This window comes from Penicillium nucicola (assembly GCF_028828085.1).
Source record: "Penicillium nucicola strain IBT 29836 chromosome Unknown utg000003l, whole genome shotgun sequence".
NCBI lineage: Eukaryota > Fungi > Ascomycota > Eurotiomycetes > Eurotiales > Aspergillaceae > Penicillium > Penicillium nucicola.
The window spans coordinates 1762616-1790372 of NW_026643127.1; the positions used below are offsets into that span (position 1 = coordinate 1762616).

The 27757-nt window shown below is 49.9% G+C and overlaps 11 protein-coding genes across 11 annotated transcripts; 7 read left to right on the forward strand and 4 right to left on the reverse strand.

Annotated features, from left to right (window-relative positions):
- Window positions 1-545: 545 nt before the first annotated feature.
- On the reverse strand, window positions 546-2465 carry N7511_004241 (chaperonin-containing T-complex subunit CCT4; the record flags this gene model as incomplete). Its single annotated transcript, XM_057126666.1, has 7 exons — window positions 546-1400; window positions 1453-2025; window positions 2079-2108; window positions 2159-2188; window positions 2245-2267; window positions 2317-2368; window positions 2418-2465. The coding sequence occupies 7 exons, from the start codon at window positions 2463-2465 to the stop codon at window positions 546-548; spliced, it is 1611 nt and encodes a 536-aa protein (XP_056985556.1).
- Window positions 2466-2727: 262 nt separating this feature from the next.
- Window positions 2728-4296, forward strand: rpt1 (proteasome regulatory particle base subunit RPT1; the record flags this gene model as incomplete). Its single annotated transcript, XM_057126667.1, has 4 exons — window positions 2728-2882; window positions 2956-3070; window positions 3129-3358; window positions 3417-4296. The coding sequence occupies exons 1-4, from the start codon at window positions 2788-2790 to the stop codon at window positions 4294-4296; spliced, it is 1320 nt and encodes a 439-aa protein (XP_056985557.1). The 5' UTR covers window positions 2728-2787.
- An 899-nt stretch (window positions 4297-5195) lies between these two features.
- Window positions 5196-7426, forward strand: N7511_004243 (uncharacterized protein; the record flags this gene model as incomplete). The annotated part of the gene is made up of 6 exons (XM_057126668.1): window positions 5196-5237; window positions 5301-5355; window positions 5415-5488; window positions 5545-5708; window positions 5766-7154; window positions 7207-7426. 6 exons carry the CDS (start codon window positions 5196-5198, stop codon window positions 7424-7426), a joined length of 1944 nt encoding a protein of 647 aa, XP_056985558.1.
- Window positions 7427-8329: 903 nt separating this feature from the next.
- On the forward strand, window positions 8330-10105 carry N7511_004244 (uncharacterized protein; the record flags this gene model as incomplete). The annotated part of the gene is made up of 2 exons (XM_057126669.1): window positions 8330-9068; window positions 9186-10105. 2 exons carry the CDS (start codon window positions 8330-8332, stop codon window positions 10103-10105), a joined length of 1659 nt encoding a protein of 552 aa, XP_056985559.1.
- Window positions 10106-10393: 288 nt separating this feature from the next.
- Window positions 10394-11902, reverse strand: N7511_004245 (argininosuccinate lyase ARG4; the record flags this gene model as incomplete). Its single annotated transcript, XM_057126670.1, has 3 exons — window positions 10394-10902; window positions 10956-11786; window positions 11848-11902. The coding sequence occupies 3 exons, from the start codon at window positions 11900-11902 to the stop codon at window positions 10394-10396; spliced, it is 1395 nt and encodes a 464-aa protein (XP_056985560.1).
- Window positions 11903-12648: 746 nt separating this feature from the next.
- N7511_004246 (uncharacterized protein) lies at window positions 12649-13959 on the reverse strand (the record flags this gene model as incomplete). The annotated part of the gene is made up of 1 exon (XM_057126671.1): window positions 12649-13959. The coding sequence occupies one exon, from the start codon at window positions 13957-13959 to the stop codon at window positions 12649-12651; it is 1311 nt and encodes a 436-aa protein (XP_056985561.1).
- A 631-nt stretch (window positions 13960-14590) lies between these two features.
- N7511_004247 (uncharacterized protein) lies at window positions 14591-15392 on the reverse strand (the record flags this gene model as incomplete). The annotated part of the gene is made up of 2 exons (XM_057126672.1): window positions 14591-15207; window positions 15299-15392. 2 exons carry the CDS (start codon window positions 15390-15392, stop codon window positions 14591-14593), a joined length of 711 nt encoding a protein of 236 aa, XP_056985562.1.
- A 1310-nt stretch (window positions 15393-16702) lies between these two features.
- Window positions 16703-17143, forward strand: N7511_004248 (uncharacterized protein; the record flags this gene model as incomplete). Its single annotated transcript, XM_057126673.1, has 2 exons — window positions 16703-16732; window positions 16787-17143. The coding sequence occupies 2 exons, from the start codon at window positions 16703-16705 to the stop codon at window positions 17141-17143; spliced, it is 387 nt and encodes a 128-aa protein (XP_056985563.1).
- Window positions 17144-20220: 3077 nt separating this feature from the next.
- On the forward strand, window positions 20221-21876 carry N7511_004249 (uncharacterized protein; the record flags this gene model as incomplete). The annotated part of the gene is made up of 4 exons (XM_057126674.1): window positions 20221-20394; window positions 20470-21211; window positions 21266-21465; window positions 21520-21876. 4 exons carry the CDS (start codon window positions 20221-20223, stop codon window positions 21874-21876), a joined length of 1473 nt encoding a protein of 490 aa, XP_056985564.1.
- A 298-nt stretch (window positions 21877-22174) lies between these two features.
- Window positions 22175-24562, forward strand: N7511_004250 (putative C2H2 transcription factor; the record flags this gene model as incomplete). Its single annotated transcript, XM_057126675.1, has 5 exons — window positions 22175-23306; window positions 23358-23611; window positions 23662-23768; window positions 23818-24113; window positions 24168-24562. 5 exons carry the CDS (start codon window positions 22175-22177, stop codon window positions 24560-24562), a joined length of 2184 nt encoding a protein of 727 aa, XP_056985565.1.
- A 1814-nt stretch (window positions 24563-26376) lies between these two features.
- N7511_004251 (uncharacterized protein) lies at window positions 26377-27509 on the forward strand (the record flags this gene model as incomplete). The annotated part of the gene is made up of 2 exons (XM_057126676.1): window positions 26377-26449; window positions 26509-27509. The coding sequence occupies 2 exons, from the start codon at window positions 26377-26379 to the stop codon at window positions 27507-27509; spliced, it is 1074 nt and encodes a 357-aa protein (XP_056985566.1).
- Between the last annotated feature and the right edge of the window lie 248 nt (window positions 27510-27757).

The following is a 27757-nucleotide window of genomic DNA, read 5'->3' on the forward strand; positions in this document are numbered from 1 at the left end:
TGCAGGCGTTCCAACCCCGTGGGCCGAGGCGATCTTGGCAACAACAAAGAGCCGCTTATTGACGTTGGCCACTTCTTATTGATGACCATTTTGGATTGTGGCTACTGGGAGCTAAATGCTTTGAATATGGATATGAATGGTACTGATGTAATTGGCAAGAGGTTGGTTATCGTGGTAGTTGGCATTGGAGCTGTATATGCGTGTGCATATCTGGAGTGACTTCATAGCGTGATGTGGAGTAATAAACACCTTCGAAAAGACATTATTGAGGAAAATTTCATACTGATTATCCTTTGATAGAAGCCAAGTGAGAAGAGGACCCGATCAAAACATTGACCTACAGCAAGAAAACAATCTCTTTAGCCATCTCAGCTGATCCCCGATTTATACGGAACTACGCAATACATTCGACTATCATTGGAAGCCTAGAAGTTTGTACAAGCCTGAGAATGATTCTATGTAGAAACGGGATATTTTTTGTAATTACTCGTCGCGAGAACATCGCTTTCCATCATACAGCTCACGTTAGCGGCCGCCGAAGGCGTTTACCGCGACAAAGCAATGTCATCAATTCTCATGATCATCTTCACGGTCTCTGCAGCCAGCTCAATTGCACTGGTGCTGACAAGCAAGGGTTGCAGGATGTTTTCCTCTGTAATATCGTCCTTGACACCACCACTGCGAATGCTGACACCGGCGTTGTGCTGACCCTGTGCGTGACGGTGACGCAGGTCGGTGACAACCTTGATAGAGTTGAGACCGGCGTTCTCGGCAAGGGTAGTGGGGATGACCTCCATAGCATCGGCAAAGGCCTTGAAACAAATGGCCTCGGTGCCAGTGAGTTCACGGGAGCGCTTAGCGAGGGCGTGGGCGACTTCGACCTCGGGAGCACCACCACCTGCAATCATGGCGCGCTTCTTAACGAGACAACGGATGACACAGAGCGCGTCGTGCAGCGAACGCTCGGCCTCGTCGAGAATCAGGCGGTTAGCACCCCGGGCAACGATAGAGACGGTCTGGTTGTAAGCGGCCAGAGGGGCCTTAATGCCAGTGATCTTGACGTAACGGGCACCGGAGGCCTGGACTTCCTCGATGAGATCGGCGGTACCAAGCTTGTCCTCGGTGAAAGAGTCGACATTGGCGACGGGCTTGCAGCCGAGACTCTTGCAGAGGAACTCAACCTCATCACGCTCGATGTCCTTGATAGCCAGGATCTTGAGACGGGAAAGGAAGTGGAGGGAAAGTTCATTGACAGCGTCACGGAGGATGGACTTTTGGATCAAAAGAACGTTACACTTGGTCTTCTGGATCTTCTTGACCATGTTAAGCAGGTATTGGCGCTCCTCTTTCAGAATCTTATCCATCTGGCGGTAGTCGTTAACGACGATTTGGTTTTCCATCTAGATTACGGTTGTCAGTTCATATCCAAAACCAACCCTCAGGGCAACATACATCAGGCTTAGGGGGGCTCAGTTGGAATTGAATGAGACCTATCCGGGCCTTCTCAATTCTCGTGGGACCGCCACTGCTCTTGATCACAGGCTGGTTGAGAACAACACCATCAACCATCTCGCTGTCCTCAATGGTTCCGCCAACCTTCTTCACAATACGAATATCACGCAGATCAACATTCTCTGCCGTCTTCGGGTCACAGACCTTCAGGACGGAGTCGACGGCCATGGGGCCCAGGAGGCCAGAGTGTTGGGACACGATCTTCGAGGAAAGGGAGGTGGAGGCGGCTTGCAGGAGGGTAGCACGGTCGGAGAGGTTGATAGGGCGGGACATGTTGTGGAGGATCTCGACGGCAGCACCGGCGGCTCTCTGGAAAGATTCGGAGATGACAGTAGGATGAATGCCCTTGGAAAGCAGCTTCTCAGCAGCACCAAGCAGACTGCCAGCAATAACAACGACTGATGTCGTTCCATCACCAGCCTCGACATCCTGTGCGGCACTCAGATCGACAAGCATGCGAGCAGCGGGGTGCATCACGCTCATATCCTTCAACATGGTGTTTCCATCGTTGGTCTGCGGGGGTCAGTTGGGGCTCCGGAAAGGTTCGAATAGGAATTGATGCGTACGATGATGGTCTGTCCCTTGGGCGTTTGAATCTTGAAAGACATTAGAATCTGCATAAAACCAAGAGTTGATATCAACTTACCATCTTATCCATACCCCTGGGTCCCAAAGACTGTATTTCTGTTAGCCCCTCATCTATATATCTGCAAATAACTTGAGCAAGCGTACGGTTCGAATAGCATCGGCAACAGCTATGGTCATGTTAGCAAAAGTCCCCTAAATCTGATCAGAAGTACATACCCCGAGCAGCGAGAATGTTGGACGCCCGCACGGCCATAGGCTTCTCCTTGTCCTGCATGCAATCAGAAATGGCCCACACAGATCAATTTCAAGGCTCGCACCTTGAAGGCATTGTTGCCAGCTGTTCCCTGAGCTACTGCAGCAGCCATTTTGAAAGTCGGTATTCAAAACGAACTGTTAAAAATGAGTGAAAGGGTGAAGGTGACTGTTGATGGTGGAGGACACACAGGAAATTCTGCGAGGTTCTGGGGCGGTGATGAAGCTTGGCACTGATTAGTGAGGTGAGCTCGGCCACCGCAGCTCTGCTACATCATCCGTCTCTCAATACCCAACTATCTATCTTTTTTTCCAGATTGCCCCAGTTATTGGAGCAAGTTAGATCTGTTTAACTCGCATACGCCTCTTCGACCTTACTTTCCCTCCCACAACGTCCTCTAGCTCCTCGGCCTTGGGCTGTCAACACCTTTCATCATGCCTAGCGCCACGGGTCAGAACTGGGAGAAGTACCAAAAGAACTTCGCGGACGACGAGGAACCTGAGAAGAAGATCACACCTCTTACAGATGAGTGAGTTTTCCGCCTTATCTCGATTTGATTCGGCCAAAGCGCGATGGCAATGGTTGGCTGACGTCCCCTACAGTGATATCGCAGTACTCAAGACCTACGGCGCCGCACCTTACGCGACAGCACTGAAGAAGCTCGAAAAGGATATCAAGGACAAACAAGCAAGCGTCAATGAAAAGATCGGCGTTAAGGTGATTATTTCTCCAGCTCTCTCGACCCCTTGAGCAATCGAAGCTCACGCTCTTTCAGGAATCGGACACAGGTCTTGCACCTCCACACCTTTGGGATGTTGCAGCCGATCGACAGCGCATGGCAGAAGAACAGCCACTTCAGGTTGCACGATGCACAAAGATTATCCAGGATGAGAAAGACTCGGACAAGAGTAAATATGTGATCAACGTCAAGCAGATTGCCAAATTTGTTGTCAACCTAGGAGAGCGCGTCAGCCCAACAGATATCGAGGAAGGCATGAGAGTTGGGTAGGTCCCCCGGCGGGATGGGTGGTTTTCCCTCACAGCTACTAACTGGACTCTGCAGTGTCGACCGCAATAAGTACCAGATTATGCTTCCCTTGCCGCCAAAGATCGACCCCAGCGTGACGATGATGACGGTCGAGGATAAGCCCGACGTGACTTACGGCGATGTCGGTGGGTGCAAAGAACAGATCGAGAAGCTACGAGAAGTTGTTGAGATGCCGTTGCTATCGCCGGAACGTTTTGTGAACCTCGGTATCGACCCGCCCAAGGGTGCCCTCCTCTACGGCCCTCCCGGAACCGGAAAGACTCTTTGCGCTCGTGCAGTCGCCAACCGAACGGATGCCACCTTCATTCGTGTCATTGGTAGTGAATTGGTACAGAAGTATGTTGGTGAGGGTGCCCGTATGGTCCGTGAGCTCTTCGAGATGGCTCGTACCAAGAAGGCTTGCATCATCTTCTTCGACGAAATCGATGCTGTCGGTGGTGCCCGTTTCGATGATGGTGCCGGTGGTGACAATGAAGTGCAGCGTACTATGCTGGAGCTGATCACCCAGCTGGATGGTTTCGATTCCCGTGGTAACATCAAGGTTATGTTCGCTACCAACCGTCCGTCCACACTTGACCCGGCCCTGATGCGTCCTGGCCGTATCGATCGTAAGATTGAATTCTCACTACCCGATGTCGAGGGTCGTGCAAACATTCTCCGCATTCACGCCAAGAGCATGTCCGTCGAGCGGGACATCCGTTGGGAGCTGATTTCACGACTGTGTCCTAACGCTACCGGTGCTGAGCTCCGCAGTGTGGCAACGGAGGCTGGTATGTTTGCCATTCGTGCGCGCCGCAAGGTCGCCACTGAGAAGGACTTCCTGGCTTCCGTTGAGAAGGTCATCAAGGGCAACCTCAAGTTCAATTCGACGGCAACCTACATGCAATACAACTAGAGAGATCCCGACTGGACTTGCATTACGGATGGGATGTATGATCACTATTGTGTTGTTATGTCGGAGTTTATTCCAGGTCAATGCATCTATAATCTAAATCATTTCTATGTTTCCGTAATTCGTATATATAGCAGAGGTCGTAGGTCCGTTCACACTTTAGACTCCTGCATGATCTGATCTATTAGACCCACCCAAAGCACTCAAGAATTGACAGAAAACAGGTGGAACATAGCAGTTCAGTTAGGGCACAAAGAGCACATCAAGCAATATATCCGCTTTGGAGACTTTGCATCGATAGTCTTGGCAGAGTAACCATGATCTCTTGAAATAATCAGTCGCGGAAGAAAACAAACCGTCTACCCCAGAAAAACATGCCCAGATAAGTTGATCGCAGTATGAATCAACCTAGGTCTGGTGTAGATCCCTAATCGGGTATCCATGGACGATCATGTGACAGCACGTGATCCACAGCTATACATTCCAGAGTTGAGAGAGGCATTGAGAGATATCAGCTGGCTGTAGTAGAAATCCAAGCTCATAGAATAATCAAGCTCTACTAGCAGAGGCCATCCCCCCAGCTACAATCCTCCTCATGCTCACTGAGGCTCTGCCGTATCCTCCCGGCGCCCACTACCTCGCGGCAAAACGGACGACCGGCGAACCCGAGGCATTCTCGCAGTTGCCGATGGGGAGGCCGAACCAACCAATCACAAAGCCCGGAATACTAAGTAAGTCGCTGAGTCAGCGTGAAACTGCCAAACCGCATCCCGACTCCAGATGAAGTTGCTCTGGCAGGAGTTCGCTATTCCACCATCTCCTCTCTTTAGCTCTTTTTGGACAATCTCTGTCCTGGTTATCTCTTGGTTCATTAGAGAAGCACAATTCTCTGCTGATCCATCATGAGCTCCCTAAGCTTGCGGAGCCTAGCTCCTGCCTCCAAGGTGAGCCCGGCATGCAACGATTTTCGGCTCATGTGCAACCGACTGACTGGCCCATTTCTCCAGGTTTCCCGCATTTTGCGGGATCAGAGACGTCTGTTCTCCTCTTCAAGGTCCACAGGTACGCATTGAATCATTCAAATCGTCATTCGCGTACGCCTCACTAACAACTTGCGCCAGCCCGGATTTGGGCCAACCAGCCTCTGCGCGCCAAGGAGTCCAGCGGATACCTGACCGACAAATACCCCATCATTGTAAGATCATAATGAGCCCGGATGAAATGGAAGACAATCGGATCTGACTGGCGCAGGACCACGAATATGATGCCGTCGTTGTCGGTGCCGGTGGTGCCGGTCTGCGCGCTGCCTTCGGTCTGGCTGAAGCTGGATTCAAAACTGCTTGTGTTTCCAAGCTGTTCCCCACGAGAAGTCACACCGTCGCTGCCCAAGGTGGTATCAACGCTGCCCTCGGAAAGTATGTTTCTCCAGGAAAATTTCGCCCGATATTGAATCGCGTCTAATTGGAATATAGCATGCACGAGGATGACTGGAGATGGCACATGTATGATACCGTGAAGGGCTCCGATTGGCTTGGTGACCAGGACGCTATTCACTACATGACCCGCGAGGCCCCGGCCAGTGTTCGCGAGCTTGAGGGATACGGTTGCCCCTTCTCCCGTACCGAGGATGGACGTATCTACCAGCGTGCCTTCGGTGGTCAGTCTAAGGATTTCGGCAAGGGTGGTCAGGCCTACCGTTGCGCAGCTGCCGCTGACCGTACCGGTCACGCCCTCCTGCACACCCTCTACGGACAGTCTCTCCGTCACAACACCAACTACTTCATCGAATACTTCGCTCTCGACTTGCTGATGGAGGATGGTGAGTGCCGTGGTATCATCGCTTACAACCAGGAGGATGGTACTCTGCACCGCTTCAAGGCCCACCACACTGTCCTGGCCACCGGTGGTTACGGACGTGCCTATTTCAGTTGTACTTCGGCTCACACTTGCACCGGTGACGGTATGGCTATGGTCGCCCGTGCTGGTCTTCCTAACCAGGATCTGGAGTTCGTCCAGTTCCACCCCACTGGTATCTACGGTGCCGGTTGTCTGATCACTGAGGGCTCCCGTGGTGAGGGTGGTTACCTCCTGAACTCCGAAGGTGAGCGTTTCATGGAGCGTTATGCTCCTACCGCCAAGGATCTCGCTTCCCGTGACGTTGTCTCCCGTTCCATGACCCTCGAGATCCGTGAGGGCCGTGGTGTTGGTCCCGAGAAGGACCACATCTACCTGCAACTCAGCCACTTGCCCGCTGAGCTTCTCCACGAGCGTCTGCCCGGTATCTCCGAGACCGCCTCCATTTTCGCCGGTGTTGATGTCACCAAGCAGCCAATTCCCGTCCTCCCCACTGTCCACTACAACATGGGTGGTATCCCTACCAAGTACACTGGTGAGGTTATCGACGTGGACCAGAACGGCCAAGAGAAGGTTGTCAAGGGTCTGTACGCCTGTGGTGAGGCCGCTTGTGTGTCTGTCCACGGTGCTAACCGCCTGGGTGCCAACTCCCTCCTTGATTTGATCGTCTTCGGTCGTGCTGTTTCTCACCGTGTCCGTGACACTGCCAGCCCCGGTGCTCCCCACAAGGAGCTCGCCGCTGATGCCGGTGCTCAGTCCATCAAGGACCTCGACTTTGCCCGCACTGCCGAGGGCCCCAAGTCCACTTTCGATGTCCGCAATGCCATGCAGAAGGCCATGCAGACCGATGTCAGCGTTTTCCGTACCCAGGAAAGCTTGGACGAGGGTGTCCAAAAGGTCAACGAGATCGACCAGTGGTACTCCCAGGTCGGCACCAAGGACCGCTCCATGATCTGGAACACTGATCTGGTTGAGACCCTTGAGCTCCGCAACCTGCTCACTTGCGCGTACGTATCACCGACTCAATTCCAAGAAAGAATTTGCTAACATCATTCACAGTACCCAAACTGCCACTTCCGCCGCTGCCCGTAAGGAGTCCCGTGGTGCCCACGCCCGTGAGGACTTCCCCGACCGTGACGATGAGAACTGGATGAAGCACACTCTCTCCTGGCAGAAGGAGGCCCACGGTGAGGTCAAGCTCGGCTACCGTGCCGTCGAGGCCAACACCCTGGATGAGAGCGAGTGCAAGGCCGTGCCGCCTTTCAAGCGTACCTACTAAGCTCGCTATTTTGGGAACTGACCCGCAGAGAATTTGGAGGATACCACGGAGTTGTCGCAAATGGAACCCATTAACGTCCTATCCCAGTTTCATATATTGTGAAACTAGGGCTTGTGGCGTCGAGGGCCCCGTTTCAAGGGGATGAACCCATGCAAAAGACCATGTTTTTTATTTGACTGTGTTACTTACCACCTTGTATAGCCATATTATTTTCCTTTATTTCAACAGGTATTTCAACAGGCGAAGAATTGTACTGGGTGCTTCTCCCCAGTTTGTTTCTCATTGGATTTCCTCTTCATCTTGCCCTCCCGTAGCTCTCCACGTGCCCACTCTTTGTCGGGTCTTGGCTTGAGTCAACAAAGAAACTGGCGAACCTCGACTGATGATGAACCCGAGGAGTTTTGCAGAAACACTGGCAGATACTGTGGTTTCCCCCTCATGCACTTGCTCAGAACATAGTCGATTACTACGCTTTTGCCGCCACTCTGCCAAGTAATAAAGATCAACCCTCCTCCCTCAGCACCATCCCACTTTCACTCTTGGTACTTTGGTTCTATATTTGGAGGTTATGGTTGCCACCAGGGGGTCTTTACCAGCCATGCCGAACAAAGAGTCCTCCTGGACTTCTTTGAGGGCGAGGGTCATGTCCACCTTAGGGCCTCCACCCGATGGATTATGAATACCAGCAGTAGGAATATCTGGCTAATAGATTCCATTTGATATCTGTTGCCCCTTTTCACTGGGAGAACACCGTGAAATTCCAAGTTCTCTCCGAGTGGACGAGTTCGCTCGCTTCCAGTCGTTGAGAGTTGCCCTAACTGGCACATACAACGGGTTCAACGCTTTGATCCGAAGATCCCTCGAGGTCGCGAATGGCAAATCATCTCTCAGATGTCTTTAAGCATGAACGATCTGTTGCCCCGCGCAGCGAATACCTGCACCGGGAGCAAGCAGTGGTATGTATGCACTGCAGGCAACTTTCGTGGATGCTGCTCCAGCGACCCATGTACGAGCGGCGTTTGTCCAGACTATGATGAAGACGATGCTTCGAATACTTCGACTCCCGAGTCTACTGCATCTGTAGCGGGGTTGGCAGCAGTCACAGCGAACATTGGGATTCCACTCCTCTCATCGGCAACGACATCCTCATCGACCACCTCGGTGGCTGATTCGTCTGCTTCCTCGCCAATACCAGTAATAGTATCAATGTCAGCCCTATCTACCAGTTCAGACACGACCACAACTTCAGAGGCACAGGCTGCATCAGGTACTTCCGCGGCTACAGCGACGGCTACGACATCAACGACATTCGAAGCCACCCGTGTCACAGCATTGTCCTCTGCACTAGGCGTCAGTCATATAAGCACCGCAACACCATCATCAGAGTCCAGCAATTCAGGAACCAAATCCAACCGGGGCGCCTTAATCGGTGGGGTGGTGGGAGGAGTGGCAGGCTTGATCATCTGTGCCATTTTGCTGTTCTGCTGCTACCGTCGCAGAAAAAGACAAAGCAAACATGAGAAACGCTCGTCTAACATATCATGGTATCCATATGGAGCAGCCCGATACCGCTACAGCCCAAAGAGGTCATCAAACACCAAGGTGTTATCACCATCTGACAGTGAAGGATACACAGCAACTGGTATGTTAAGCCTCAAGTCCATAACCGCCCATCAAACTACCTATAAAAGCCCTCACTGACTCAAACTCAAACAACCAGACTCATTAACCACATTCATTCCCAATAACACACCAACAGCCTCAACAACAACCTCCCAATCAGAAAACAGAAGACCAAGTGACACACCTCTAGCAATGAGAATGGGCACAAGCCATAGCCACAACTCCTCGTCAACAAACCTAATCCCCAACCCCCTGAGACTAAAGTCATCCACGAACTCCCCAATCCCCTTCTCAGCCGAACTAGCAGCCCAAGTCCCAATGCCCCTTCCCCACCGGCAGGGCTTCACATCCACCCCCGAATTACCAGATACAAGTCTCTACCGACTGCGATGTGAACTAGCATCACATTCCCAGAGCGAGCTGATCAACGTCCCAATTGACCAGCGCTGGCGACAAACCGGCCCTTCGAATGTGAATTCAACCGGGAATCGGGGTGGAAAGGGTATGCCGAGGGCACGGGAATCCACGTCGTCGATTCCTCTGGCTTACACATCTGGTGGAGCGACCCATGATCCCAGCTATCTTGGCAGAGGAAGTGGAAGTGGAAATGGAAGTGGGACTAAGAGCGAGAACGAGGGTGGAAGCCCGATCAGACAGCCTGTCGGACGAGTGATTACCGCCGACGGTGTCGTCCTCGGTGCTAATCTGGATCGGTATTCTAGTGGGATGGAGATTGGGCGGGCGTTGGAGCGGGGACGGGATGTTGGGCCCGAGTGTGATGATCATGTTATGAGTTTTATGCATTATGGCAATGGGAATGGGGCGAGGGTTGGCGGGGAAATTGAGATGCGGGAGACGGTTCATGGGCGTGGGAGGCTGGATGGTGGTTCTAGGGAGGGACTGAGATCTCAGACTGTAATTGCGGCCTTGGAGGATGATATTCAGGTTGATGGGGCTGCTGATGAGGATGTTCCTCCTGCTTATGATGAGCGGGATGGTGCTGCGGATCCGGACATTAAACCTCTTACCGGGGTAGAAAGGAGTGTCAGGGCTTGAGGTTGAGAAGAGAAATTTGGGTTTGGGGTGGATAGTAATATCTGAATGGTGCTGTTTTATGAGATTTTATGAAGTTTGGGTTACCTTTGCCGTTGTGCTGAACAATGATGAAGTGCCGGTGGCCCTGGTGGATGGTAGTCATAGTCCAGTCTGGCAATTAACGAAGTTAGGGCATAGTTTGATAAGTAGTTTGAAGTCTCGAAGTCCAACAAGTCAATTCATATATTCATTTTTGTCTACCCGAAAGCGCAGCTTTTTTCCCAGTCATATATCGTATCCAAAATGAATTCACAGGAGGCCCTTCAGCACGGCAGTCTGCTCCAGAACAGCGCGCTTGCTGGTACCGCCAATGGCATCCTTAAGCTCGACAGCACGTTCGTAGTCAAGGCAAGTCTGGACATCAGCGTCGAAGCGAGAGTCAATTCCCTGGAGCTGCTCGAGGGAAAGGGTGTCCATGGGGACAGAGGTGTCCTCAGCGAGAGCGACAACACGTCCAGAAATGTGGTGGCCCTCACGGAAGGGAACGCCCTTGCGGACGAGGTAGTCGGCGATCTCAGTGGCCAGCATCTCGGGGGCGAGAGCGGCGATCATCTTCTCGGGAATGACGGTCAAGGTGGAGAGCACACCAGTACCGATCTGGATGCTGTCGCTGACGGTCTTGACGTGGTCGAGCATGGGCTCGACACTCTCCTGGAGATCCTTGTTGTAGGTGGTGGGCAAACCCTTGATAGTGCACATCAGGCCGGCCATTTGGCCGAAGGCACGACCAGCCTTACCGCGGAGCAGCTCCAGGCTGTCTGTGAACTGTGTTAGTAATTTGATTATCGAAAAGACGTTGGCGATTGCTTACCGGCGTTCTTCTTCTGGGGCATCAGAGAGGATCCGGTGGAGTAGGCATCGGACAGACGGACAAAGCCGAACTCGAGACTGCTGTAGATGATCAAATCCTCGGCCCAGCGAGAAATCTTGAGCATGAAAGAGCTACCCCACTGCATAGTCTCCATGGCAAAGTCACGGTCGGCAACGGCGTTCATGGAGTTGTACAGCAGACCATCGAAGCCAAGCTCCTTAGCCATAGCCTCACGGTCAATGTTGAAGGGGTTACCAGCAAGAGCACCGGTACCGAGAGGGCTGCGGTTAACGCGGCGGATGACCTCACGCAGACGCTGCAGCTCGCTAGCGAAAGCAGTAGCGTGGGACAGCAGCCAGTGGGACCAGCGGACGGGCTGAGCCTTCTGGAGGTGGGTGTAACCGGGCATGATGTAGTCGATATCCTGCTCAGCGCGAGCGATAGAAACCTTGATCAAATTGCAGAGGTGGGCGTCGATAAGACGGAGCTCATCGCGCAGCCACAGGCGCATGTCCGTGGCGATCTGCTCATTGCGCGACCGGCCGGTGTGCAGCTTACCGCCAATCTCCTTGCCGATGATCTCGCCCAGGCGGCGCTCGTTGGCGGTGTGAATATCCTCGTCGTTCTCCTTGGCGACGAAGGTGTTTGACTGCCATTCCTCGGCAATCTGCTTGAAACCGCGCTCGATCTCGGCGAACTCTTGCGGGGTGAGGATGCCGGACTTGGTGTTGGCGCGGGCGAAGGCAATGGAGCCAGCAATATCCTGCTTCCAGAAGACACGGTCATAGGGCAAGGACATGTTGTACTGCACCATCAGGGGGTCAAGACCCTCTGTTTTTTGGCGTATGAGTCAGTGGGATTTTTGGTGGGATGGAGGGGTTGAGCGACTCACGGGTGAAACGTCCTCCCCAGAGCATGTTCTCGGCGACACCTTTTTGGTTACTCATTTTGAATATTATGAGAAGAGTCAATGGCTTGAATTTGGAGGGAAAGGAGGAAGAGAAGATGCGAAGTTCGACTGCGTGGTTATCACGGTGGCCGATCATCGGTACGCTAAGCCTAATCGGGCATATCTGGGGGTGTTTACGGCTCTCACATTCAACGCTTTACTTTGACCATTCACATATGACACAAGATTCGATTTCTCGTGGGGTTAAGGTGTAGAAATTAGTCGTGTAGCTTAGGCTAAGTCGAGTAATAAAACTTGTTGCTTTGGAAAATTTATGGTCATGCCGGATACATATATTGAGCGCCTTCAATAGCCGTTGATGATGATAATTTCACCCATCTCGCATGATTCAAAATATGAGTCACTGAGCAGAGATCTTCTTCATTTGGTAGAAATATCGAGACATCCAAGATCAATCCTTCTCTTGGTACGGCGGTATCCTATTCAAGATTTGACACCTTGCCAGCCGGATCTGCTGCATTGAGATATGACACCTCAAGAAATTAGAGAAGCATGGAAGCTGAGGAGAGACACTTAAGAGACCAAGGGATACAATATTAACATGCCCGACAATCGAAACCGTGTTGTTTATTATAGTAGCATATATCCTAAAGAGCTATCGTCTTTATTGAACATTCTTTAGCCATCACACATGCATATCAAAGGTAGCTTCGTAAATATATCCAAATCTTAAGCAAGTCATGTCTATCTTCAAACTTCATCAAAGTATTAAGTAGTTTCAAGTCAATCGCAAAGCTCAATGACAGTCCAAGTGACCGTCGTCAAAACTTTACCTCCAATCTTCTCCATAACCCTCCGACTTGCCTTATTATCTCCAGACACATCAGCATGCGTCCACTCCGCAACCTGCTCACGAGCCAATTGATCTCCAGACTGAATAGTTTCAGCCCCAAAAATCCCATCAGCAGTCATACCGTGACGCATGATCGCCTTAGACAAAAGTAGCGCCAGACCCTTCCCACGATGCTCAGGCTCAACATGTAGCGTAGCCAAAGAACCATCAACACCAAGGAAACCCCACGCAATAGGCATTTCATCACCAGTCCCAATCTCACGCCCACCATCCATAGAACCATCGCTATCACAATAAAGCGCCATACCAGACAAAGAAGAGAGCTGCTTCCTGGATCTGGGAATATGCGTGCGACTCTGCACAAGATCCAAATGCCCATCAAGAACACCAAATCTACCGTGACGATCCGAGAACCGGTAACCAGGCGGCAGGGAGAGATCAGCAAAAAGATCAGCACCAGCCGGACTGCCAGACGCTTCCGCCTGCGCATCCGCTTCCGCGGATGCAAACTCGGATCTCCGGAAAAAGTACTTATGATAGGGTGGATTATCGAAGCGATGAACCCGAATATTGGGTAGCGAATCGTCCGCTGTGTAGGTGCCCGATCGCTGGAGTAGCGCAAAGAGACCTGTATGAAGGCTTCCGATCAGGAACGCTTGTGGGTTAGGCGCGGGGATCAGGGGCACGCCATTGTCAGTGATCGCCGAAGCCACACGAGCATTTTTCTCTGCATTGTTTGGATCGACGTCGGCTGGCGTAGCTGAAATCGGATCCCGGCCTCGAGACAAAGATGACAGGTAAGGCGGCAGGAAGTGGGTTTTGACGTGAGAGAGTAGGGCCAATAGTTGCGCGCGGACCAGGTCTCGGACGGGCTGGGGTGCTGAGAGGGTGTAAACGATGGAATTGGAACTGGAAATGGGTTCCGCAGTCGCGGCTGTGTTAATTTGGGTATGGCTGACGCTGACAGCGTCGATCGGGGTTGATGGCTCCGCTTCAAGGCTGGAGTAGATGTGCATCTGGGTCTCGCGGCCGAGAAATAGATCCACCCGCGCAGCCAGCCACGGAAATTTAGGGTCAGGGGTTGAGCCGGCAGGGAAAGTTGCAAGAATCTTGGCGGTTGCTGATGGGTAGGCGATGCCGTGTTGGATGCGCCTGAGGAGAGTTGTGGAATACGGCAATTGGGATACGAGTATCGGCATTATTGTTGCTGCATCGTGCTCGTAGCAGCTGCAGGACTCCATCTTGATTTCTTTCCCGGGTACCTGGTTCAGGGGGCTGAGGACCGATTGTATCGAATGCCGGCACTATTGATCCTGAATGTTCAGAGAATTGACAGGTAGACCGGACCGTCTGACAGGATGACAGGATGACAGGCGGGTTGACAGGTTGAGCCCTGGAGATGGGATGTTCGAGTCATGACTCAGAACCATGTGGATCGTCGGGGTTCCCATATTAAGCAGGGCAGGGGCCTGAGCTAAGCCTGGCGCGGTTAATGGGCTTCAGATCTCACAATCTAAGTGCAATCTTGGCATAGTTAATATCGAGAATTCACTAGTTCCATTTCATGTATTTGTCACGGTGTCTGCCTGTGGCGGTGCGACGCTATCGATTTCCCACGATCTACGGCGATCTCTGTCAACTCTGCATTTAGCACTAGACTATGATGGAAAAGAATGTTATTAGGCTAGTTTCGGTGATAATTCCCCTATGGCATGGAACCTAACTTAACTGCAGGGACTGACATACTCCACTGTGACTGCACTAGCCTCCCCAGTCACTATCACCAACTGTTTTTGTGATCCGAGAACAGACAAAAGAAATAAGAAAACTTAAACGAGTAAAGAAGATTCGTCTCTCATCATGAGTCATGCCCTACCAGGGACTGCGTGCTCCAACCATCCAATCCTCCATAGCAAGCCATTCGCTCCATCGCGCCTCAGCCACGCGAATCTCCTCCTCCGAAGGGTCACGCAGGGGTCTTAAGAAAGGGGTTTGTTCATCTGGGGAAATGTCGTATGCGGCCTTAGTTGCTGCCCAACCGCTGCTTTTGGCAGTGAATAGATAGTTGGCCCGCTCTTGCTTGTAGATCACCCCCACCCCAGCTTCCCAGTCAGTGCCGAAGAAAGTATTCATGACAGTTGGAGAGTCTTGTGCAGTGACAATGAGTCTGCGGATATAAGGTCGAAGAGAAATAAACGGCATAGAAGTAGATTGCGATTGAGATTGAGATTGAGCAGCCGGAACCACCTCAGCAGGTCGCTGGCTTGGAAGCCGAATATTGATAAAGGCGGCAATAGACAATACTGGCGGGGTATGTTGGCTATAGTCGACAAAATGTTGCACGCAATTCTTATAGTGTGGGAACCAGCCAGTGGGATCAACCCGACCAAACTCGCCGTCTGTTAGGATGGACTGTAGTTCTGGGGCTATCCCCTCATCGTGAGGACGCTCGCGCCTATCCGAGATGCGTTCAGCCTCTCGTCCGGATCCTGAACCAAAGGCAAAAAAAAGAGTCTCAGAATACTGGGTCACGGCGCACCTGGTGCGACAAGACAGCGGGGAAGGACATTGATCACTCACTTTGAGCGCGTTGCTCGCGCGAGCAGTGCTCGCGCATGTCCATATGAGAGTTTTCCCAACACTCTCTTCCTGAACCCTGCATGCTCAGTGACATATTTGACAGTTGACATATGATTTATGTATATGATTGATGTGTTCAAGGCAAATTCCCAAAAGGCAAGTTCCTTAGAAGGATAGAAGTCTGGAGTTAAACTGATGTATCTGGGGGAGGCGAATGGGGGCCCTTATAGCTCCGCGCTGGCGGCCTAGACGGGGAAGACCGAGCCATCAAGGGTGTCAATAAAAAAAGTGATAACCTTTGAAGATCCCAAGGGACGGACTAGTTCGGTGGTGGAGAAGAGATCAAGCTCTCTAGCCACAGCAAGCTTGAGCCACAACCTTGAGAGGGCACTAGCCACGGACAGCCCGACGATGTGGCTCGTGCGCTTATCCCCTTTTAGCAAGGGATGTGGCTGTGACGACAATGTGATTGTCCGCTAACCCTAACTGGGGATTTTCCACTGTCAATCTCCTTCGTTTTAGTCTTCCAATAGTTCTCCCGCTAGTCTCGGTCAATCTCGCCCTTAAGCATTCATTTCAGATCTGATGGTTTTTTTTCTCTCGCTTGATATACTTTGGGGGCTTCGCTTAAGGCTTGACAATTACTCGCCCGAATTGCCCTGTGCGAGGTACCTGACACTTTCCCCCCCACTTCGTCCGACAATATAACTTTAGACTGTTCCATATTCATGTACACGTAAGATGATACTCGGGTTTAGCGCTTAATCTTCTAACCCGGACATGTTCGGCGGATCTGAAATCACATCATGGAGAGGGGGAATCCGCGAGGCTGCAGGGAACAGCCTTTTACATTGCATACTCGTGTGGTGCAGGATAAGAAAAAAAAAATCAAAACAACGTGGGAAGTACAATGCAAGGGGAAACCAAACGAGAAACCCATTCGTGGCATTTGCAGGGATCATGCTAGCTCAATAATTTAAATCTCGTATTATAGACACTATCCTCATCGGGCACTCCGACAGATCGGTGAATCGGCCCTGACGCTCAGACAACAGACTTCCGCCAATGATCGTCGCTGATTGGTGTTCATGGAGGCCCTGGAGTCCCGAATTCCTGGATGCGACAAAATCATATCTATCAAGATGGGACACACTAGACGACCACTAGATGCACATCAGTCTGACGTTCGGACTCCCCCGCTTCCAAATTAAACCTGCGGCTGAGGGTTTCCTGTTTCCAAATTGTGTTCCAAGTTCTTTAAATGCAGCCTCGCCTCTTCGTAAAGACCTGCATCTCAACACTTTAACACTCTGCATAGTCTTGCACTCCATCGACTTGCATTCACACGGTCGCAAACTGAGTTCAGCAATACACAGCCCTAATTCCTCTCCACTTCCCCCCACCATGAGTTACAAGACCAACTATGAGCTCTACGTGAGTGACCTCTATACTTCCCCAACCAGATGTAATTCTAATGTCTCTCGGCAGTCTCGAGGTAGCATTGACAGCAGACGCTCACCGCCGCCTGATGAGCTTCTCTCGCCATTGGCATCACTCTACCCCCATGTCACAGCACTGCAGCCCAAATACGACCCCAACAACTGCACCTTCACCGGTTATCACCACACGGGATATTGGGCTGCAGCCTATACGACACAGCCTATCGAGGAGCCTTTCGTGTCCACGCGTCGCAGCACTGGTAAGCACGTGCTCTATCATACATCGGTCGCGTTCAATGCTTACCGTACTCCAGATGGCCTCCAATGCCGATTTGTCTCTAAGCTGCGCCGACTTCTGAGCCGGGACGACTTAAAGTCCCGACGGGCATCCCGTGCCACTGCATAACTGCATCTTTTTCTTTGCTTCGAAACCACACCCGAGACTTTGCAACTCATCCTTCTCTCTCACCTCTTACCGATTTGTGTGCGGCCGTTCTCTTCGAATCTGTCAATATTCGACATTCAGACCCTCTCATATGGGACTCTGATCTTACATATTTTCCTTTGTCTACTTTTCATTTTGACATTTACAAGCGCATCTTCATTTTGTTTACTGGGAAGCGAGCGAGGAGTTTTGTGCACATTAGCGACACTTTGATTTTGATTTTGATTTTGACCCTGGTTTTGAACATAGCATTGGGATTCATACCTCTCCTATGGTGATCTTTGATGTATATGAAGGAAGACTGTTTATTACATAAGTTATAGCATGAAAGCATGCATGGAGGATTAATACAAGCCCAAATTAACAGCCAAACCACCACTTCACCACTTCACCGCTCGTAAAAGACCTACGTCAACTACACCTAAATATGGCAGGAGTGGCGCCCCCTAAACAAGGATATGCCATGAACGAACAAGCTAGCAACCAACAAACCGGATCACCGGCTAAGCCACCCTACCCATGTCAGTTCTACTAAGAAAAGCAAACGCCGGGGTCCTACCAGATCAGGTTTTCCCCCACACACATCAACAGGGGAACAGAACACTAGGCAATGACGCAGCACTAATTGCTTTTTGGACCCCAAAGCCTCGTGGACCCTGAATCCCGATACTACGGTTGCAGTCCCATAACCTGTCTAATATATGCCAGGGGTAAGGGGAATGATCCCACGCAACACCACTGTCGCAGTCACACAAAGAGGAGAAGAGACACTAAACGCAAATCCCCCCAGGTCAGCTCCCATGACTCGCATTAGTCCCCTTCGCGCGGATCGCCCCATTTTCCCACTCTAAGCCCGACTCGGACATAAACTCAGATTCAGACCCTAAGGCAACCCTGACTCGACCTCTACAAACACCGACCAGTAGTGATCGTCGCAAATGCGCGCTATCGGCGTTCATGTCCTTAAGTCGCACCCCGCACACACATGTAAGATATGCACCTGCATCATGGCACGACTCCTCAGATCACCTCGTCACCATGCATTCATGGGCACGAATTACGGACCGGCTCACCTGCATCCATGCAGGTCCCCCTCATATGATTCCAATAACCGTGCTCGAGCGAGTCAGGATCCTGTTTCTTTCCTGCCGGACTATATGATTCAAAGTTTGGAAACGTGCATTTTATTGGAATTGGAAAATTAGGGTTGGGGTCTGATGATCGTCTTGCGTGGTTTGGGCAACCCGAGGCCGTACGGGCGGTCCCATATGGGCCGACCCGTGAAGATCATTTCAAGGTGATGTTGCACTGTTGAAGTATTTGAGATTTTACCGGGTTTTGGGTCGGGCTTTGTTTTGAGCTTTGGTGTGGAGATGGATTGCGTAGTTGATCGTTGATTTTGGGATGCTTATTTGGTCCTTTTGGGTCATTTTCTGATTTGTTTAATGGGGGCTTGAGGCTGCTTTGGGATGGGATTTAATTAGTTGGGCTATTATCTGTTTTTTATTATTTATTATTTTAATTCAAGGAAGCAGAAGCAGAAGCAGGAAACAGGAATCAGAAATCAGGGCAAGGAAATGCTATGTGATCGGTAGTTTTTATCCAGGGCAGCCAATAAGGGGAGGCACGTTTTGGCAGTCCTTGACTACCGTCGCAAGGAGCGCCTCCAGTGAGGTGACCCAACTGCCACTTTATAGCCTATTCAATGGATTTTGATGCAGGGGAACATCGATTATTCTTGGCTAATCGAGCCATAATGCAATGATGTCACTTGCTTGTATCGTCAAGGTATACAGCAGATTATTAGTTTGAAGCCTTCATTGGCCTGTGCGAGCCGCCTCACTTATCGCACACTATAACAATGCAGAGGCCACTTTGGTTTCTCAGCCACAATGTGTTCTCTAGGAAGCTATGCATCTCCGTCAAGCGATGACCTCTGACAATCACGAGGACGGACTGGATACGGTGCGTGTGTGATATGTTCGATGACCGCGGTTAATTTCTCTGCCCACGGTTCAAGGTTCAAATGACCGACCGTCTTTGATATCGTTCAACAAATTCCGGCGATCAGCATGGTAAATTGTGTATTTTCTATAACTTTACAACTCAAAGGCTTGTTCGGACTAGGCGGCTACACTCCGGCGATGCGTCTTCGGATACGTCTGGGACATGCCATCCGGCATCCTGCGTGATAGGAATCCACGATTTGCTCAGGGTATGTGACTACAACAGTTTGAATCTCTCGGTATTCAACTTTCGCTCAGCAGAGCCTCTCACCCTCAGACCTGGTACTGTTGGAAATGTTGATTTGGAGTTGGTAAAACCTACCTCATGGTTACCCAAATCAAAGATGTAATCCTTCCCCGAAATTCCACTTCAATGTTGTATCAGAGAATGACTTGCAAGGACGTGTCATGCTGTGGTTATTATATTCCGGATACTTCTCGATACGTATGTTCGGATATTGAACCGGGTAAGCCACGGCGGCTGGGGCGTAAGTTTATTAGAAGTGTAAGTTAACAAATTTTGACACAAATTACGAAATACATATCATATTCAACAACAAGCATCAGGAGCCAAAGACAGTCTTATCACTGTTTACTGTTCCACGCTTGACCGCGCCCCAAATCGATCAAGAATCTTCGCAACTGTGACTGACTTATTCCAGCCCATCCGGGAGCCGTTCCAAAACTGACATAGCGTTACCCAGCAGTTGATGACTCACAAGGAAAGGTTTAAGTTATCTATTTGCTGATTACGTGCACTTCAGACTATTTGGCTTAGATTGGTATCAATTTCCCCTGCTGTCTAATGCAAGCCTCGGATAAGTATCGGATAAATATCGCAAGGCTTGTTCGCGCTTGGAACAAAACAGCCCATTTCCGAGACCCTTTCCCCCGCATTTTCTTGCTTATGCTGCGTGTGGCCCACTATTTTGTTGACTTTTTTTCCAACTATGGGGAGTGCGCTGTTGCCAATTCACAGAAGGAGCATTTACTAGTCGAACACCCAAAGACACTCGACAGATAAATTCCACCATGACGACCGAGACTACGCACAAAGAGAGCGTGTCTCATGTTGAAGATGCATCCCCAAAGGACATCCTGGACGAATTTCAAGAGCCTATAGATCCCGTGGAAGAGAAGCGACTCGTCCGCAAAATAGATTGGATCATACTTCCTGCTCTATCTGTGTGCTATATCTTCTTTTACGTGCGTGAACCCCATTGTTTCCCTTTTCAGCGCAATATCTAGATAATCAGGGCACTCTACTAACTGCCCATGTAGATCGACAAGACCACTCTTTCTTATGCCGCAATTTTTGGAATTAACAAAGACTTGCATCTGGCTGGTAACCAATATAGCTGGTTATCTTCGATTTTCTATTTTGGATTTCTGGCCTGGCAACTACCAACAAATCTCCTCATGCAGCGACTCCCGACTGCGAAGTATATGAGTGTAAACATCATTCTGTGGGGCGTATTTCTTGCCCTCCAAGCCGTCTCGAAGAACTTTGCAACACTTGCCGTACTCCGCGGTCTTAGTGGTGCTGCAGAGGCCTGTGCAGATCCATCTTTCATGATCGTCACCAGCATGTGGTATAAACGAAGTGAGCAACCCCTTCGAATCGGCCTTTGGTACTCTTCTCTAGGCTTGGGAATTGCAGGTGGTGGTGTCCTTGGTTACGGAATCGGTCAAATAAGAGGCTCTCTGCCTAGCTGGAAGTATGAGTTCATTATCATCGGGGCTCTATGCATTCTTTGGGGGATTGTTATGCTAGTGGTGCTGCCTGATTCACCACTCACCACGCGGTATCTCACACCGGCACAACGGAAGATTATGGTTAATCGACTACGTGAGAATCAGACTGGAATTGAAAACCGGAATTTCAAGATGCATCAATTCAAAGAAGCTTTGACTGATATCAAGGTTCTGTTCTTCTTTCTCATTGCCCTTTTGCAGGCTATTGTGAATGGAGGCGTTACCAATTTCGGCACAATGATCGTGAAAGGCTTCGGGTTCTCGACATGTAAGTCTATATGGTTGACAGGCGATCGATGAGTGTGATCCTAATTACTAGTAGTGGGAACTACTCTGCTTCAGATTCCTTACGGGATCTTCATCTCGATTATCATACTTCTCTGTGTTTGGCTTAACAGCAAGATGCCACCAAACAGCAGATGTCTGATGCTGTTGATTTTTCTCACGCCAAACATTGCTGCCGCTTTTGGTCTACGGTTTGTTCCAGAAAGTGCGAGAGTAGGTCGCCTTATATGCTACTATGTGAGTTTGATTTTGACCGTTCTACTTGAACCACAAGCTAATCATTATGAATAGCTGACTGGCTCATACAATGCATCGTTTGTGATGCTGCTATCCTTGACTACTGCAAATATCGCGGGACATACCAAAAAGGTGACTGCGAGTGGCATTCTCTTTATCGGTTATTGTGTGGGTAACATTGCTGGGCCTTTCTTCTATAAGTCCAACCAAGCTCCCGTCTACTCACTGGGTATCTGGAGTATGGTCGTGTCTCACCTGCTCGAAGTCATCTGTGTGGCGTTGTTATGGTGGTACTTACGATCTGAGAACAAACGAAGGGATGAGAACCAAGACATTACTAATGAGCGATATGTGGGAACACTGGAAGACATGACCGACAAAGAGAACCCCAATTTCCGTTATATTTTCTGATCCAAGGGAGCCCTTTTGTGATTCATACTTGAGCGTGAAATCTTGAAAAATTGGCGGAACTATTCCGTTCTCGCTCTTTATGATATGTAATGCTGCCTTTCCACCTCGTGTTTTTCTCATTTATTATGCCAAAAAAGGCCGAGAATCATTGCCGAAAGCCTGCATAAACCAGAATCAAGTGTAAAGCTAGTCAGGCTCCTATAAAAGTTTCTCAATTACCGAGCATCACATCCGCGCCAAACTTAATCGACCCCACACCCCCCGACTTTCCCCAAGTTTCAACCAAAATCTCTCAAACATGTCTGACTCGGATAATTTACTTGGAGATCATCCTGACTCTGCTCAGAAATATCAATGTTCCGTGTGCCTGAAGCAGTACAAAAGACGGGAGCATCTTTTTCGCCACTTCAGCTCACATACTTCACAGCGGCCTTACCAATGCACATCCTGCGATGGCGCTTTTCAGCGGGCTGATGTGCTGAAGCGACACTTGAGGACCTGCGACAGTGGAGTCTCCAGATCGAACCCGCGAAGGCGTGCCTGCGATCGCTGCGTCCGACAGAAAAAGGCATGTAGTTCACACCAACCATGTCTCAGCTGTGCCAAAAGAGGTGTTGCATGCTGGTATCCAAACAACACGGGGACCCCAGCCCAGTCAAGTACTCCGGTTCAAAGAAAAGCATCAAACGCCGAAAGCATCCCCAGTCACGAATTGGATCACGCACAGCCATTAAACATGACGACGCCTTGGGGCCTAGCCCAAGAAGATCTACCTCTCTTTGGGGCCAGTCCTGTTGATACTCTATTCGATACAGCCCAACCCCAAAGGCCAAGTCCGACCTGGCAAGATCTCTTGGATCTAAGTCCGGAAGCACAATCGTTATCTGAATCTTCCGTGCTAAATGCTGGAAATCGGAGCTCGTTGCATTTTCTGGACAAGTTCACCAGCAACACAGGTCTGGTGATGAGTTTTGACTGTGGAACACACGAACAAAGAGAGTTAGTGGCTGCCAGCATAGACCGAGAACTCATGTCTCACGTCCCCCAAGCAACTGCACCAGGCTTGAGTTTACCGTTAGACCTCGGCTCGGTCATTCCATCTTCATCAATACTCGAAGATACTCTTGAGAAATGTCTCAGGGATGACTTTCCACTGACCTGGTTGAACGACCCACTTTCGTTGAAAACGCACGAGATTCTTCTCTTGATTGAAGAAGTGGTAACAATAAAACCTCGCAACAGCTCTGTCACACTGGACTGGTCTCCAGCACTAAAGAAGGCATGCTTGCAATTCTTTTCGCCCCCGAATATAAGGAGATATCTATGCTTTTACTGGGCGATCTGGCATCCCAATGTCAACTTTGTGCATCGACCTACTTTTGATCCACTAGCAGCGAAGCCAACAGTTTTGGCAGCAATGGCTTTGATAGGTATATTGTTTTCCGTTATAATTACATTACGTCATTGTTAACATATCTTAGGCGCTTGTGTCTCACCGGACATGCCAGACAATGAAGATGCGCGGACTTGGCTCAACTGCGTTGAAGAGATGGTCTTTATCGACGACGATTTCAACAATGAACTGAGCTACTCCCCCTCTGGCAGCATGACCAACCAAAAGCGAAAAATACAAGCTTTGCAGGCCGCTTACATAGTGTGTCTCTACCAGAACTGGGAGGGCACGGATTCGAGTAAAAGTCGAATTCGGCGCTATCGCTTTGCGACCCTTGTCTCGGTAAATGTTTTCTTTTTTCCATATCTAGAGCTAATGCTGACTTACTGAAGACTGCACGCGATATTGGCATTGCTACGGCAAGACATCAAAATTACAGTGAGCAGGGGCGGCCTGAGTTTGAATGGAGAGAATTTGCAGCTAGAGAGGAGCTCATACGGTGAGTTTGAACTTGAGAAGAATAATTGATTGAAACTGACACAATCAAGTGTCTTTACTTGGATATTTCTACTCGATACCTCATTTGTGATTTTCAACAATCTACCACCACGCATGGTGATCAAAGAGATGAGAATGCACATGGCAATGCCAGAAACCTGCTTCCAAGCCACGACCGCAGATCAATGCCACCAGCAAATCCAGTTTGCATTGCCGGCACAAAGCCTATATTGGAAATTTTCGTTTCGCGGGGCGTTTGAATCACTGTGCAAGAATGACCTCGTCCTCGAAGTGCGCCACATGGTATCTTCTCTTGGTCCGTTGGTCTTATTTGCCTTGGCCTCTGGTGAGCTCCCACAAGTCCAGCAGTGAATCCTTTCACTGATAGCCAATGTGTCAGCAATACACTCTCAAATATTCCAGTTCCGCAGCGCCGTGGGCAGCTTCCAGCTCCACGCTCCAATCAGTAATGCCCTTAGCAACTGGCGCGATATCTGGCAGACGTTCTCATCGATGTCTTGCCGAGGGGTACTTCCTTTCATTACCATCGATGACAGTCATATTCAACCCGAGAATCTATGGAGACGAATGGGCTTCTATCGCTATTCTCCTGAATTTTGGCTCTTGGCCAACCTGATGGCAGATCGGCTAGCTGTCCTCGGTACATCCCAGCCAGACAGTGAATTGGAGCTACTAGATGAAGGACCAATTGATCCAATCCTGAATCATTATGATCAGACCAGCATGCGGCAAGTCAATGATCTCATCATGGGATTTCAAACATTCCAGATTTGATAGATGATTCTTGATGCGTTGAAGTTGAGTTGATTTACGTTGGAATCCGAGGTCCCACAAATACGGGTTCTCGGTTCGGTTTTAAGAGAATTTATTCTTATTCTGTGTACATTAAGCAACAGATATCGAGGTATTCACAGATTTTCATATCTGACTTGAAGAAGAACTTCACCTTCCGCAGTCTCTTAGAATCTTGAGAAAACACACTACTATTGCTGACACCACACAGAGTTGAAGCAAGGGCCAATAATCAGACGAAGTTGGTAAGTCACTAATATTAGTGTTAGTAATTGCTTGACGTTCAAAGAACTTGAAATAAAACGCACTCGTCTTCCTCAAAGGAGCTTGGAAGGAATCCAGCTTCGCGCATTGACTCGAGTTTGAGGGATTCGTCTTCTCTCCAGTTGAGTCTTGAAGGGGCGGAACGAGTGTCGTAAGATTCATCAAATTCATCGTGGGAATTGGATTTAGAGTGCAGTTTGGTGGTATCCGCTGAAGGGGCTTTTAATGCTGGCGATGGCAACTCTGTCTGAGTTGCAGATTCGAGGGTGGCATCGGTGCCAGAGTCTTGTATAGATCTCACTTTTATGACCGCAGATATGGCATGATGACCACAAAGTAGCACAAAGAATAGTGTAAAAAGCGGCCGGAAATACATATAGCGAGCAGCTCCTGAAGTAACGGTTGGAGGAAAGAATAAAGAGCTATGTCCTTGGGGACCATGAAGTCATAAAGGACTTGACTCGTCTACGATAATAGCATTAAGATTAACTTACCGAACTTAAGCCGGTTAGCCTTAGCCTTCGTAGTTCAGGATTGACGATCTTCTTGGCGCTTATTGGAAGATAACGTGTGATGGTGGCTGGGGGAGTCTTGGCATGGAGTTAAGCACCGTTTGTCGGAGATGCTGACAGCGGAGATGCTTGGCGCACAGTCTCAATTATGGTACGCAATGAACACCCTGGATAATGCTCGGCTGGTTCCTTATTAACCTATTGCGAATTTCCAAGCACGGTAATGATTTAGATGAAGAACGACGTAAGGATCAGGTGTGTTGTTCATCATCCAAGACCACCCTAGGTACCTGCTCGCTCTTCCTTTCCAAGACAAATTGATCAATAGCGCCCAGGTTAGTCCGGCTAGCTCGGTCTGTCGAGCTAACCGAGATTCCCGACTACTCGGAATTTAGCGATAGACCCACAGATCACCATCATCCGAAGGGTCTATCTTAGCTTGACGTTTTCTAGAACCCAAGAACAGATCTCGATCGTGGCTGAGGAAGGCAGCAACATTTCAGGCTGTGGGATTGATCAGGGTTGATGCAGGTGGCTGACAGGCTAGAGTTTCCACAGTGGACTTCAGGGCTATGATCATGGCACTTAAGTCAAGCTCACGGTCGGTTTCGTACTCAACTTACAAATGCACCTTCGTTTAGATCAAAGTATGCATTTCGTTCTCGTTTAAATTTCAACCCAGGCAGCCACATATCGGCCTTCCATGGGTCTTATGTGGTTGTTATTCAAGCCACGCGTCCAACACTTCCTATTCGCTTTGCCATACTTGGCATAGGTCGTCTATGCTTTATCCCGAGGGGCTTAGACAGGCTCGTCCGAAACCCTGTGGTCTATTGATACTTGCTAGGTATGGGTCTTTGCTTACATCTTGGCCATGGCAGAGACACCATATGGGATATACCACCTGGGGGTGGGGCTGATGATTACTGGATGGTAACATGAGTATATAACCCTGTACAGTACTGCTTACAGGGCAGCCGATCATATTTCGAAAATAAACACGAAGATATAGTATCTGGAATGAAGAAGTCCGCCTCGTGCTCTACTATTCTAGCATTGCTTGCATTGATCTTGCCGATATCGGGCTTTGGGAGTAAGTGAACCATGTGTCTCAGCGGTGTCAGCTAAACATAAGCCTGACTGTTTTAACAGTTGCACCGGTGTCATTTCGTCTGATCGATCCATCATTCTCTCCCTTGAATTCTACAGAAAAGTTCAGTATCACAGCTGGGATTGAGACATATAACCAAACCATCGCCTTCGTTCTAGAAAACAACAATGATCTCGTATCACAAGGCGCGCAGATTCGATATCCCGGTATCCAGAGCAAGGACAATGGGGTAGGTGCTCAAGTCCGGTTCACGAGAGGGACGGTCGAGATGAAGAACAGTCTCAGTGAAAGCCGGGATAACGTCGGATGGGCACGGCTTGCCGTGTTCCAAGATGGAGAGAGTCTGCTGTTCGATGGAGTATTCACAATGATGGGTTCTCAGTATGCCATCGAGCTTGAAGCTGTCGATGATGGGTCTTCCATGATTATAGCCCACCAGCAGGATTCAACATTCTCGCCTGGCAGCGGATCGTCCCTCCCTTCGCTCTGCTCAACCTCACCTGAGGCACACTTGCATAAACGACAGAGCTGGAATGCCTGGGGGAATGATGATTTCACCTCCACAATTGGCAGCACTTCTGGTTGCCCGAATACCAGACAGGTTGCCAACATCGGGATCATGACAGATTGCACATACACTGCAGGTTTCAATTCATCCGACTCCGCACACCGATACATCCTCAACATGGTCAACACTGCGTCTGTGGTATTCGAGAACAGTTTCAATATCTCTCTTGCGGTACAAAATTTGACAATCAGTGACGCTGAATGCCCAAGTAGCACCTCAGATCTGACTGCGTGGAATGTACCCTGCTCTCAGGGAGATCTCAACACGCGTCTTCAGGATTTCTCCACATGGAGAAGCTCCGTCAACGATCAGAATGCATACTGGACCTTGTTGTCTGGGTGCTCAGTGTCTGCCGGGGAGATTGGTGTATCATGGATTGGAGCACTATGCAACACAGGCTCTGGATCTATCAATGGCGGAGCCGGTGCCAATGTGGTTGCCCAGACCCAAAATGAATGGCAGGTCTTTGCGTAGGTTGTCCCAATATTTGACCAAAGCATGCTGGTATTTTCAGCTAACAAAAATAGTCATGAGTCGGCTCATACATTCGGGGCGGTTCACGACTGCACTTCAAGTACGTGCGGAAGCGACTCGACACAGTGCTGCCCCCTTTCATCGAGTACCTGTGATGCGGGTGGTCAGTATCTCATGAATCCTGTGTCCGGATCCGGCATGACGCGATTCTCCCCTTGCACGATCGGGAATGTCTGTTCAAGGCTCGG